Source organism: Ziziphus jujuba, chromosome 8 (assembly GCF_031755915.1).
Source record: "Ziziphus jujuba cultivar Dongzao chromosome 8, ASM3175591v1".
NCBI classification, from domain to species: Eukaryota; Viridiplantae; Streptophyta; class Magnoliopsida; order Rosales; family Rhamnaceae; genus Ziziphus; species Ziziphus jujuba.
In genome coordinates, this window is record NC_083386.1 from 26440472 (window position 1) to 26454075 (window position 13604).

General features: G+C 30.4%; 2 protein-coding genes across 5 annotated transcripts; one reads left to right on the forward strand and one right to left on the reverse strand.

The window, feature by feature from the left end:
- Positions 1-3344: 3344 nt before the first annotated feature.
- On the reverse strand, positions 3345-5846 carry LOC107414761 (beta-carotene hydroxylase 2, chloroplastic). 4 transcript variants are annotated; one of them, XM_060819719.1, is made up of 7 exons: positions 5205-5846; positions 5031-5090; positions 4837-4908; positions 4475-4609; positions 4160-4285; positions 3877-3965; positions 3345-3777 (listed from the first exon to the last, which is right to left on the reverse strand). In XM_060819719.1, exons 1-7 carry the CDS (start codon positions 5601-5603, stop codon positions 3762-3764), a joined length of 897 nt encoding a protein of 298 aa, XP_060675702.1. In that variant the 5' UTR covers positions 5604-5846; the 3' UTR covers positions 3345-3761. The 4 variants fall into 4 exon arrangements, with proteins under 4 accessions (XP_060675702.1, XP_015878425.1, XP_048326476.1 ...); XM_016022939.4 differs by having other exon boundaries at positions 3877-3933; positions 5205-5844; XM_048470519.2 differs by lacking the exon at positions 5031-5090 and having other exon boundaries at positions 3877-3933.
- A 4651-nt stretch (positions 5847-10497) lies between these two features.
- Positions 10498-13187, forward strand: LOC107414734 (probable polygalacturonase). Its single transcript, XM_048469527.2, has 6 exons — positions 10498-10690; positions 10804-11172; positions 11524-11644; positions 11771-11945; positions 12064-12134; positions 12328-13187. Exons 1-6 carry the CDS (start codon positions 10670-10672, stop codon positions 13023-13025), a joined length of 1455 nt encoding a protein of 484 aa, XP_048325484.2. The 5' UTR covers positions 10498-10669; the 3' UTR covers positions 13026-13187.
- Positions 13188-13604: the final 417 nt, after the last annotated feature.

Sequence of the window (13604 nt, forward strand, 5' to 3'; positions counted from 1 at the left end):
ACATATATATATATATATATATTTTTTATGCACTTTAAATATTGTTCTTTGTCATCTTTGCTTTATTCTTTAGTTGCTTTGGATAGTATGCAGACTTGAGATATTTATTTAAAATTAAATTCGCAGTGCATTTTTGTTCTTATTTATTGAAATATTCAAATAAATTATGACTTTTTTTCTTCAACTTCAAGAAATAAATAAATAATGACTTTGATTATCTACTTTTTTAACTTTTATTTTTAATGTTGTGGACTTTGGTTATTTGCTTTGAATAGTCGAATGTTATTTTTTATTTCACTAGTCAAAATAAATAATGCATTAGAGAGAGTTGTTTTAAACCTATTTTGACTCTTTAAATTAAAATATATAAAAATAAATTCAAGCATTTTCAAAATTAAAGAAAATAAACCATTCTAATCGATCCCTACCAGTATGTTCGTGTTGTGTACAGTATGTTCTTTTTATTTTTTTATTTTTTTGGTTCTTCTTCGGATTGTGTCTTTGGATTGGAATGAAAGTTAGAAGATAGCGACCAATATCTAAAATTATTCTTTATTTGCCATCCTGATTGAATCCATAATAGGCACACGTGGCCAGCTTACAACGTTAACATTTCCCAAAAGCAGAAAATGGGAGACCAAATTAGCAATAATGGCCCAGTCCACTGTCGTTGTCTGTCTAAGACTTTAAGTTGGGCGGTCGGCAAAATCCACAATCAAAAAGAAGATGGAAAAATTAAAAGAAAGAAAACATTAATATATAAGCCGACCAATCGTATTGATCCACCTACGTGACCATTCGTTTCAAACTTCCTATCCATGAAAAACCATTTTTTAAATTAGTGGAACATCACAATTTACTAAAAAAAATTAGTATAAGTATTCACATGATGATTTTTTTTTTCTTTTCCCTTCAACATTTTTTTCTCACCAAACCAAGAAAACTGAAATGTTGCTTGGCAACGTTTTATTTTTTGTTTTTTAAGAAAATATTAATTGAAGTTTACTTAGAATTTTAAATAATCATAAATTTAAAAATTAAATTGAAAATCATTTTAAATTGTGTTTGATTTATTTTCTGGGACAGTTTAATTTGGAATAATTATTCGTGATAATCCTATTAAGTAACTTCGATTCTAAATTCAAACTTGTAAATGAATTTCCTCATCCTTAGTTTATTAAAATAAAAATGTGTTTGATTTGTTGCTTATGTTGTTTTTATTTTTATTTTTTCCAAAATTTGCTATTAATTAGAATGTTTAATAAACTTTAACTATCCATAACTAATAATAATAAATATTTAATAATAAATAAATTACAATCAATCAAGTAAAAGGGCAAAAAAAAAAAAAAAAAACCCAATGCATATTATCAAACAAACCTACAAAGTTGAACTTTTCTAAATTGTTATTTCTTTTTTATTCTGAAGAATTGTAATTATCCTTCCGGGTTTTGGAATTGATGACACACAGTAATGGGTAATGGAATGAGATTGGCACAACGTTAAGTACATGAATCGTGTTGGAATTCCTAATCGACAAACAATAATTCCACTTCCAAAAATTCATTCTCTCTCTCTCTCTCTCTCCAAACTATTCCAAAACATGCAATTCATTCATTGAATTACAATATTTTGGCAACATTCATTTGGGTGCACTTTTGTTGGAATGAGGTCAAAATGAAAAAGAAAGATGACATTATTATAAATATATATATATATATATATATATATATATATATATATGTATAGATATATCACGTTGATGTGGGAGCATATTATAATAGAATAATGCTAAATAACTCATAATTCTTTCAACCTGCTGACCAAATAAATTTTGTGTGTGTTGACCTTAAATTTGGAACTTGTCAACATTCAACAGGTATTCACTAATAATTAATAATAATAAAATGACATGGAAAGTGGAGGTTCCAATCCAAAAGGAAAGTGCATGAGCCACTTTATAGAAGTTGGGGATCCAATTGGGATTAACGATATGGGATTGGAGAGCTCACACGTAGCCTCCCCAGTGACCAAAGCAAAATGGCCGGTAGGTTTATGAGGGAACGCCACCTTGGGTTGGTTCTAGGTGGCTGACTCACTCCCACTTCTCCCCACAATTTTACTCTTTTAGCCTTGGACCCTTTTGACCTTTTGTTCTCTACATTACACCTGTCGTTTTTTTTTTTTTAATTCATTGTTTTAGTATTTTACAGACGTCTCTCCCACTTTGTCTTCCATTTTGTTTTTCAATAACAACAATATTATACTGTTTAAAGGGGCAAAGCTTTTCAAAATCAAGATTTTACATCATTACTTTCCTCTTTTAATTAAGGGAGATAAATTCAGATGATTAAAGTAATATAATCATAAAAGTAATGATTACAATTCAACCTGAGAAAAACAATGATTTTTTACTTCTTTTTTTTAACAAAAATTTTACCTGTCAGCTCCATCTGTGTTAAAATAACAATGACATGGCTGTTCACTTGCTCATGTGGTAGTTATCAGCCCAAGAAAAAAAAAAAATCACTTTATTATTGTATAACTGTCACATTATCGGGCAATATAAATAACAATATTTGTTTTATTATTCGATGAATATGTATTTATAGATAAACATGTTTTACTTAATCATAAAGTTATAAGTTTCTTCCAAAAAAATAAAAAAATAAATCATAAAGTTACCAAATTTCATACCTACCTACCGTGGAGTAAACGTTGGTGTGTACGGCATCTTTCGTTTTCTTGCTTTTTAGGTGAAGAAGGATGGATTCCCAGTATAATTTATGCCTATCTTGTCTGTTTTTTAATGTTTTCTATTAATTAATCTTTTTTTGTGAATAATTATTCTTTTGTTAATATTAATAAAAAGTTGTCCGTGTGATTAATTATTTGCATTCTATATTTATTTCAAAGATATCGAATATGATGGGCCAAAGCCAAACTATCCTTTAATCAAGTCCTTGGCCTCTTTCAATTTAAATAATTCTCTTTAAAAAAAAAAAAAAAAAAAAGAACAAAGAAAAAATTCAGAAACTCTCACATTCAATAACACATCAGGAGAAAATGTAGTAAACTTAAACAATAATCATCGGTCAAAATTTCAGCATAAAAGCTATTGGGATGAAATTTTCATAGTCTATTTCCTTTTTTTTTAAAGGAACATTTTGCCAGTCAATACTCAAAAAGAAAGATTTTCTTATTTTAATTAGTTTTTCACATGAGTTTGGCATGTTTCGGGATTTCCACATAGTTTATATATTCTTGCAGATTCGTATCCACATTTTTGGCACTTAAATAATTTGGGTAACCAAACTTTCTCCAACATATTCTCGGATATATAATTGTAGAAGAACGAAAAAATTTAGATAAAAGATTGAGAATAGTAATCAAATTAATATACAAAAATACCATATGTACTGCACTTTTCCTCCATTATAAAAAAAAAAAAAAAAAAAACTGTAGTACAGCATAATGGTATGTTCTTGCACACAAAACTGTAAGCTTACCCATCCCCACAACCAAGTCTAAGACCCTTTTTCTTTTTTTTTTTCTTTTCTTTTTTTTTCCTTTTTTTATATATATTGTAGAGCAGTAAGCTTTTTCAAAACTACTTCAAATTTTTTTTTTTTTTGGGTTCTCTATTACTTGCCACAGTAAATACAAAAGGGAATTAAGTCCCATTAACTAAATGATAAATCATTAAGCATTGGATGATTTGACTCTCTTTTTGATTTCCTTTTCCAACTCTTCTAGTCCTCCTACTTCTTCAAGTTCCTGCATCACATTGCACACATATTAGTCATTGGTACAACCAAAGTTTGTATGCTTATAGAAATTAATTAAATTAATTTAGACTTAAACAAACAGACCAACCTTGGGTCCCAAAAACAACCCATATGGTACACCATTGAATTTGTCCGAGTGGTGGAGCTAAAAACCAAAACATAAAGATCAAACAAAATCTGACAGTTAAGAGTTTGGTAGTTAATTAAACAAATAAAATAACAAAAATAACAATCCTGATCTCTGTTTTAACATAATTACAAATTAAGAACCAATATTAAAATATTTATAAGGTTGTTAAAATTTTTAGACCCAAAAAAAAAAAAAATCGATGAAATTTTCTAGAAGAAAATAATGACTGGTGTATATTTACCGAGTGTGCTGCAGCGACCTTTCTGAAATAGGGCACGTTTGCAATGGGACCCACAGGGAATCTTTTGTGGACCAAACCATCGTGGACAAACATGTAGGCTATACCAAACACTGTAATTCCAAGACCCTGAGCAAAAGTCACTATGTCAATATGTGAAATATGCAGGGTTATATTTGTCATCAAATTTTGTTTTAGGATCCCGACAATCTAAACAGGTTTAATAGATTTAAAAAAGGATTAAAGCCGTTAATAGAGTGTTTCTTTTCAGATTTAGAAGATTATAGAGAGAGAAAGAAAGAAAAAAGAGTGACTTACCGCACCAAAACATAGTCCAGGAACAAGGCCCTTGTGGAAAAAACCGTAGGAGAGTAGGGCAATGGCTGGGACAGCGTTGATGATGGCAAAAACATCGTTGAGCTCGAAAGGTCCTTCTCTGGGTCGGTGGTGGGACTGCAAATTTAATATCTTGTTAACAATGAAAGGCTGATTCATAGCTGAGAAATTGAAGAGAAAATAAATATATAAAGAGTTGATAAAATTCAATCCTTTTGTCATGCTTCTTTGGAAGGTAAAAAACAAAACCCAGCTCATATATTATTAATAAGTTCTATGTTACATTCGTTTCGTTTTTCTAGGCATCCAAACGGGCTAAATTTTAGAAGAATTATATTGCAAACCTCGTGCATGTGCCATAAAGAAGCATGCCATAGAGCTTTATGAGCCCATCTTGCCCAAAACTCCATACCCACCTAAAAACAAACAATACCCAATTCGATTCAGCATAACAAATACACAGCAAAACAATATTACAGGTTTCAATCGTCAAAATTTACTCAATTTCGAAGGCTTATATGAAGAATAAGGTACTTACAGCGGCACCCACAGACAAAGCAAATGTACCAAACATCTCAGACAAAGGTACCTCCCCACCCTATACCCAATAAGAGATACACACATTTTCAGATTTCACTCAGCGAGAGATAACCAAACAAACTTTCCATGTCTTAAATAATAATAATAACAATAAAAAAGAGAAAGTACATACCTCCAATTGCCAGTAAAATCTGTAATAAACAGCCATAACAGCCATGGAAGTAATCCCAAAGCTAGACATAACAGCAGCAACAAGGTAAGTAAACCTCTCGGATCTCTTCCTAGCCAACTTCTCCGCTAAGCGTTCGGTGGAGGAGATCTGAGAATCGACGCTATAATCGGGGACTTTTTCTACCGAATTCTCCATCTGGGTTCGCTGCTTTTGGTCTTCCAGGACCACACAGACGCTGAAAAATATTTTCCTCCGGGCACGGTAGATTGTACTCCTGTGGAGACTAAGATTCGGAGGAGGGAAAAGAGATATAGAAGAGGTGGGTTTTGAGAAGACATAAGCGGATTGTAAGAAACGGAAAGGTTTGGGGGTTATGGCGGCCGAGATTCCTGCCGCCATGGAAGAACGAAGGGTTGAGCTTAGATTGTGCAAAAAAACTCAGAAAGCGAGAAAGAGAGGGAAGGGGATGGGATTAGCCGGTGAGGGCTTGCGAGTGATGGTTGAGGTGGGGGGTTTTTGTTTGTTTGGAGTGAGCGTGTTTTTTCGGGTTCTGAGGTTCGTTGAATTCAATTTCATTCCCCCGACTTTAAAATGAAATTAGGATACTTCCAACTGTGACCACAATTTTCTCTCTGTGCACTCGTGCCAATAAAATACTCGCATTTTTTATTTTTTTATTTGGTAACTTAAAAAAATACTCACATGCAACTGGAAGCTATGAGAAAACACCTCTTCTAAACTACCAAACGCCATCATTCCTGTTCTTTAATTACCACCATGCCATTCCACCTTTTCTCTCTGCTACTGTAGGCTACTACTGTTTAAGCCTTCGGTAAATTTGACACGACAATATTCGTCTCTAAATCAATCACTTTTGCTTTTTATCCCCAAAAAATAAAAAAAATAAATCATTCAATCACTTTTCTTCACATCAATAATTTGTTTTTTTTTTCTTTTTTTTTTTTCACTGCATTAGAACATTAAAAAAAAAAAACAAATTTTTTTATTATTTTTGTTTTTGTAGAAACAAAAATTATGATTGTAATGTTAATCTTTCAAGCAAACACTATAGCTGAAAATTTTTATGACTTCATAAATTCCATAGTTGTATAAACAGTTATAAAATGTTTTGTCTGTTTTTACCTTTTGATTTTGCATTTCAGAAATTTGATGAGTCATAGATAAACAATTTTATGAAATTGTTGTACTTTTATAATTACCTTAATCACAAGTTTGTGAAGGAAGTAAATAAATATATAAGTTGAAACCATTACATTTTTTTTTTTTGAGGAAATTGAAACCATTTAATTGACAGTAATAGTCTGGAAGTTGTAAAATAATTATACAAAATATGTACTTATAAGTTTTTTTTTTGGTAAAATTATATACCTACAAAAGTTACAAATACTAACATGCATAAAACAAAACTCTTAGCAAAACACATAAAACAAAACAAAATAGAACAAAAAAATAATTATATTCCCTAATGATGTCATTAATTAATCCATTTTCATAAAAAGTGAAAAACAAAAAGCAAAAAAGTTGAAATCCATCAGCAGGAAAATGCCTTTTTCCCAACAGATAAGGGAATTATTAGGTCAAGAGGGCAAAGAACACAGTGAAAGTAGGCTGGTATTTCCGTAATTAAAGATAAAGGAAAGGGTAAAATATTTGGGAAGTGGAGGTTGATACGTGGGCATACTTATGTCATGCTGGGAATATGAATATGAGGCCGATGGACCGCCGCAGGATTGCGAAGGAGAAGACAGCGAATCACAAAACAAAACAGAAAAACTGTACCGTCAGCTTCCATGCTGGCATTTTTATCCTCTCATATAGTGCCACGTAGTACGCGCTATCTAGTCGTACCTTTTCATGATGCTATTCGGTAAACAGTCTGTCACTTCACTCTCTTCCTGTACGCAAATTGGCCCAATGTTAAAAGGCTCCACAACTGACACGTGTCGAATCGATGATCATCTTTAGTTGACGTTTGGCAAATTTATATGCCTGTTACGACGGTTTTAACCCTGTTTTTGTGGGGCCTGGAGGTACCAATAATGGGTGCGGAGAGGGTCAACTTTGTATAATGCTCTATCAAGTTGCAACCAGCAATGTGCACAAACGATTGGCTACCAAATGAACTTGTAGATTTTGGACCAATAAAAAGATAGGCAAAATGGGGAGTATAAGCTGAAAGAATCAATGAAGACAATTTTGCATGGATAAAAAACCAGTCATCGAAAAAACCCGACAACGAAGTGATATATATATACATATATGAATAATGAATCTCAAATTTAGATGGTTGATAATAAGACGTATATATATATATATATATATAGTGTCAAACTCAAATTAAAATAATTCAATAATTTTTATATTAAATTTTTATATTTTTAGTTACATTAAAATTGTAATTTAAAATTTAAAAATAATAAAATATAAATTTATTTATGTACTAATATTCTATTTTTAAAAAATAAACTATATTGAAATTTAATAATTTATAAATTTAATTTTAAATTTTAATATTTAATATGATTTAAAAATTAAAAAATAAAATATTGATATTAATTTTAATATTAATGATCTTATTTGAACATGGTTATATATATTATCTATAATAATCAATTTATTGATGGAAAATATATTCAATTAATTAGCTAAATTATGATCCAAATGGACCTTTTCATTGCTAATTTATAATTAAGTGAAAGGAAACAATTGGAGCAAACAAAAAGACTCGAATTGCTTTTGAAACATTGCCGCGTATTGATTGGATGTATGTGAATATGATTGTTCAATTCGAGCATTAGAAGCTCATGACACTCTACCCAAGATAGACACCGAATGTTTTTATGTAACACTATTTCTGATGTTAGAAACCAAATGTTTGTCTTTTTGTTTTTTTTGTTTTTTTTTTTGTTTAAATAAAATATCAAATGTTTGTCTTTTTTTTTTTTTTTTGTTTTTTTGGTTTAAATAAAATAAGTGTCTGAAGATGAATGATTATGTATTCATATTGTTCCACGTGATGCAAAGCAATTTATATGACTTTAAAATTAAAATGTAATTGCATCAACATCAACTCATAAAACATATATTATGGCATTTTTAATAGTATGTTCAAAAGCATTCAGTTTTTTATTTTAAAGAATCATATATGTATTTTTATAATTCTAATAAACTTTATAAATTGAAAAACTAAAATAAAAAATAAGATTTGGCTTTCCAAATATACAAAGCCAACAAACTCAGTTATTATATAAAACTTTTAATAAATTCATTTATTGCTATATAATTTTTATATACAATTATAATTAAATTTACAAAATATAATTTTATCATTTATTTTTTTAAATAATATTCGAGGAAATAAGAAAAAAAGGGGAAAGGTAAATCATAATTGTTTATAATGAAATGCAAAATAAAAAGTGATTATAAAAGATACTATTCATTAGATAGAAAATATTACTTTTTATCTTTTAAAATTTTGTGTTATTTATTTTTAGAATAAAGCGCACTAACCATTCTTATGTAGTTTTCCACACCTAATTAATATTTAATATTTCATAAAATAATAAATAAATATCTAATATAAATGTTTGAATTTTTATGACCTGTTAAATTCCTCCACGGAACTTTTTTTTAAAAAAAAAAAAAAAAATCCTCCACGGAACGAGTCTTCGCCTTTCATTTACTCTTCCGTACATATAAGATATATGACAATTGTTTTCATGTATTAGATATTTAATTATGCACTGAATATGATAGCATTTTATGATTATTTCCATCAACTTAGATTGCAACGTCCCTCTATCGGTCCCAAAAATCAAAAATAAAAAAATACAAAAAGATTGCAACAGGTATCAAGATATATAATATACCTCTTCATGACAAAAGCACAAACACACATACACGAATAGTTTTCATAAGGAAAAAAAAAAAATGCATTTGATTAATGGATTGGATTGAAAAGAGATTGATATAATAAAACAGAAAACAAGAAAATCCGTTTCTTGACTTTAATTTGAAAACCACAATAGTTTTGGCATTTCCTAAAACAAAGCTGAGGTTGTTTTATACTTATGGGGAAAGAGTAACGTCTCAGAATTATATTGCTTATTCCACAAATTAAGTAATATTTATCAAAAATAAATAAATAAATAAAAAGTAAGAATATGGCCGGTCGCTCACAATCCACCATTTCTGACTGGATTTGAAAACAGTTTTCGATCGACGTGTAATTTTTGAAATGAAAATAATTCGATTCAATTAAGCATTTATATATAATATATATGAGTGAATATAGAGTATATTGTGCCATTTTCTCTCTTATGACTTATTATTTTGTATAGGTTCAAATTTCAAGACTCCAAATCTTATAATTTGCAAAACAAAAACAATATAAGTGGCATTGAAGAATTTATCCTCCCATTATATTCTTTAACGGACAAGGATTATAATATTGAATTAACGAGATTATTTCAGAAAAAAGAGAGTACAATAGACATTTTTAGGTTTAATTAATAATTAATAATGCATGAAATAAGAATTAAAAGGAACAGATATTTAAGGCATTAAGCAGTAAAAATATTAGAGTATATTGCTATATATGCACCAAACATCATTACATAAGATCTTATCTCATCTCAGATTGAATACGCACAGCTTTCTATAGAAATATGTGATTTCATTCCATGCTATGATACCATATTATATCATATATAGTATCAACAAAACCACGTGGACTACGAAATCTTTAGGACTTTATTACAAAAATTTTATTTGTATATTTTTATAATTCTCCAAGCAAATATCTTTTTATGTAATAAATTCAACCAAAAAATTTCATTAAAAAAAAAAACCAATATTTAACCAAGCAAATTTATATGAATATACAAAAACGGAAGAGAATCGTGCATAAAAATATCAAATTTGTGGAATTAATTAAGACAACAATAAAGAGGGTCCTGTACCCTATGCATTAATCAATTAATTGGAAAAGCAGGGCAATCTATAAATGAAAATTTTCATAAATGAGTATCAACCAAATTAAATCAAAATGTTAATAAAATAAATTAATTATATAAGAGAAACTATCATAAATGAGTCTACCACCCAAATTAAATTAAAATGAAATTGTATAAAATAACGGAAGCCCATGAACACCCTCATCCTCATGCACGTAGACGCAGTCATCATAATTCATAACCTACTTTACTTACACGTCAAATTTTACCTAAGTTGACCATTTATTTATTTATTTATTTCTCTTGTCTATCTTAAAAGCTAAATCCACGCTATACATAGCTATTTTCTCCCTCAACAGATTTATTTCCATAAAAATATTGGCTCTCAATCTCAAACTTTGTATATAAATTCTTTCAGTTTCTTTCTTTTATTCCATACACACAATTAAACCACCCCTCCCCCATTTTGTCATTATAGCACAGATAAACATGGAGCCCAGAAAATCCCATGTCAGTTTTTTCAATTTCTTCTGCATCATTCTCATTTATATAATTTGAATTTTATATATCTAATATATAAAAATCTCTAAATTAAATATTGATTTAATTAGTTTATTTTACAGATAATGGAGAGAGGAGATATAATATTGATGATATTGGGAATAATAGTATGTTTATCAGGAAGAGTGGTGGAAAGCAGATCAGGGGGTTATAGGCCTTTAAACAACAAGAATTCTGTGGAGGTGGATTACACCACCATTAACTCATGCCGAAAGCACAGCGCTGCTTTGACCGATTTCGGAGGCGTTGGCGATGGCAAAACTTCTAACACCAAGGCCTTCAAAGCAGCCATTGATCATCTCAGCCAGTTTGCATCTGATGGTGGTGCCCTTCTTCTTGTTCCGCCGGGCAAATGGTTGACCGGAAGCTTCAATCTCACCAGCCATTTCACCCTCTTCCTCCATAAGGATGCTGTCATTCTTGCTTCTCAGGTAAATATATAAACATGCATAATCCACATATTCAACCTTAATTCTCTCTCACCCCTTTAATAGATTATTATTATTTTTTTAATCAGTTTCATGGTACAACAAAACGTGACATTGTACATGGTTACATAATTTTTATAATGTTTGTATTAGTTAATTATATATTTTGTATAATCTGAAATTTTAATTCTTCAGAATTAAAATAAGGATTCAAATTCAGAATTATTGTTTATCTTATTATTTTATTTAAAATCCGCTTTAAAAATTTAAAACTAATTTTATATTAGATATATAATAAGAAAATATTATGTAACAATTTGAATGGTGGGTGACGATGATGAATGAATCGGACAGGATGAGTCAGAATGGCCACAAGTAGAGGTATTGCCTTCTTATGGTAGGGGAAGGGATGCCCCAGACGGAAGGTTCAGCAGTCTCATTTTTGGAACAAACCTCACCGACGTCGTCATTACTGGTAAGTAATTAATTAATTATCAATATTTTATTATTATTATTATTTATTTATTTTGCATTAATTACTTAGGACTAATTTTGGCTGAGTTAATTCATTAATTGCGTTTAATTAATGGCGATTCATTAGGTAATAACGGCACAATTGACGGACAGGGTCAATCATGGTGGGACAAGTTCCGTCAGGAAAAATTGAACTCCACTCGCCCCTATTTGATCGAAATCATGTACTCTGATCACATCCTCATTTCTAATCTTACTTTGATTAATTCTCCATCTTGGTTCGTCCACCCCATCTACAGCAGGTCGGTGCTAAACTATTATTTTCACATTCAATAATCTTAGAGTCCAAAGAAAAAAATAAATAAAAAAAAATACTATATGTTATACTAATTAATTTGTGACATGTAATTAATCTTACAGCACTATAGTAATCCAAGGGCTAACAATCCTTGCACCCATTGACTCGCCCAATACAGATGGCATCGACCCAGGTGATCACTCTGTTCTAATTAAGCATAAATCATTACCCAATTGGAGAGTAAACCAGATATTATTTTTTTAGTTAGTGCGTACATTTTATTGTACCATCACCAATAAATATTACTATCAATTGGTCAGGCGTCTTACTTACTATAAGATCGTAATTATAAATTGATCATAATCTAACAAACATTGGTTTTGAAGATTCTTGCTCAAATACTCGAATTGAAGACAGCTTCATAGTCTCTGGGGACGATTGCATAGCGGTTAAGAGTGGTTGGGATCAATATGGAATCAAATTCGGAATGCCAACCAAACAGCTTTCTATCAGAAGGGTTACATGCATTTCACCAGACAGTGCCACAATTGCTCTTGGAAGTGAAATGTCCGGAGGAATCGAAGATGTTAGAGCTGAAGACATCACGGCCATTAATACTCAGTCGGGTATTAGGATCAAAACAGCAGTTGGAAGAGGAGGCTATGTGAAGGGCATATATGCAAGAAGATTGGTATTGAAGACCATGAAGTATGTTTTTTGGATGACAGGCTCTTATGGGTCACACCCGGATCCTGGATTCGACCCGAAAGCACTGCCTTTGATTGACAACATAAATTATAAAGATGTGGAGGCTGATAATGTGACTTACTCAGCTAGATTGGAGGGAATTGAGGGTGATACTTTTAAGGGAATTTGCATTTCAAATGCTACAATCTCTTTGACTGAGAAACCAAAGGAATTGCAATGGAATTGTACTAATGTTGAGGGAGCTACTAGCGATGTGACTCCAAAGGCATGTGATTTGTTGCCTGAGAAAAAAGATCTGGAATGTCCTTTCCCTGAGGATAAGTTGCCCATTGACGATTTAAAGTTGACGAGTTGCTCTAATGTTATTCAATTCTAATGAGAGAGATCATGACTAGTATATAGCTAGTTGTGCTTCATTTTAATAATCTTTAGATTAGAGATGATTCCCCATATGGAGACTAGGAAATTATATAAAGTGGGATTCCTGAAGAATGTTGTTGTTTTGCAACAATAGACTTGTTTTTATCTATTCATTACATCTGATTTCTCAGCATATTATATATATATATATATATATATATATATATGTATACACACACACACACACATACACACATGAAATTCTCTTATCCAGGAAGTTAGATAAATTTTTGGCCAAGATCAAATTATATCCGCCAATAAGCCTTTATTTTTTTTTTAATCAAATATAACTAACCTGTTGGTGATACGATTTAATCCACGACAAATCTTGAACAAATTTTCTTGGATAAGAGACTCATTGTCTATGTATATATACACACACATAATGCCCTATGCTTAAATTATTGGGGGAGAAGGGCAAGAGAAGAAAAAGAAGCGTTAGTAACAACTGTTTTGACTAAGGGAGAGAAAAATAAATCTATAACTTAAAAAAGTGAAAAAAAGAAAAAGTAAATGTTTTGAAAATTTAAAGTTA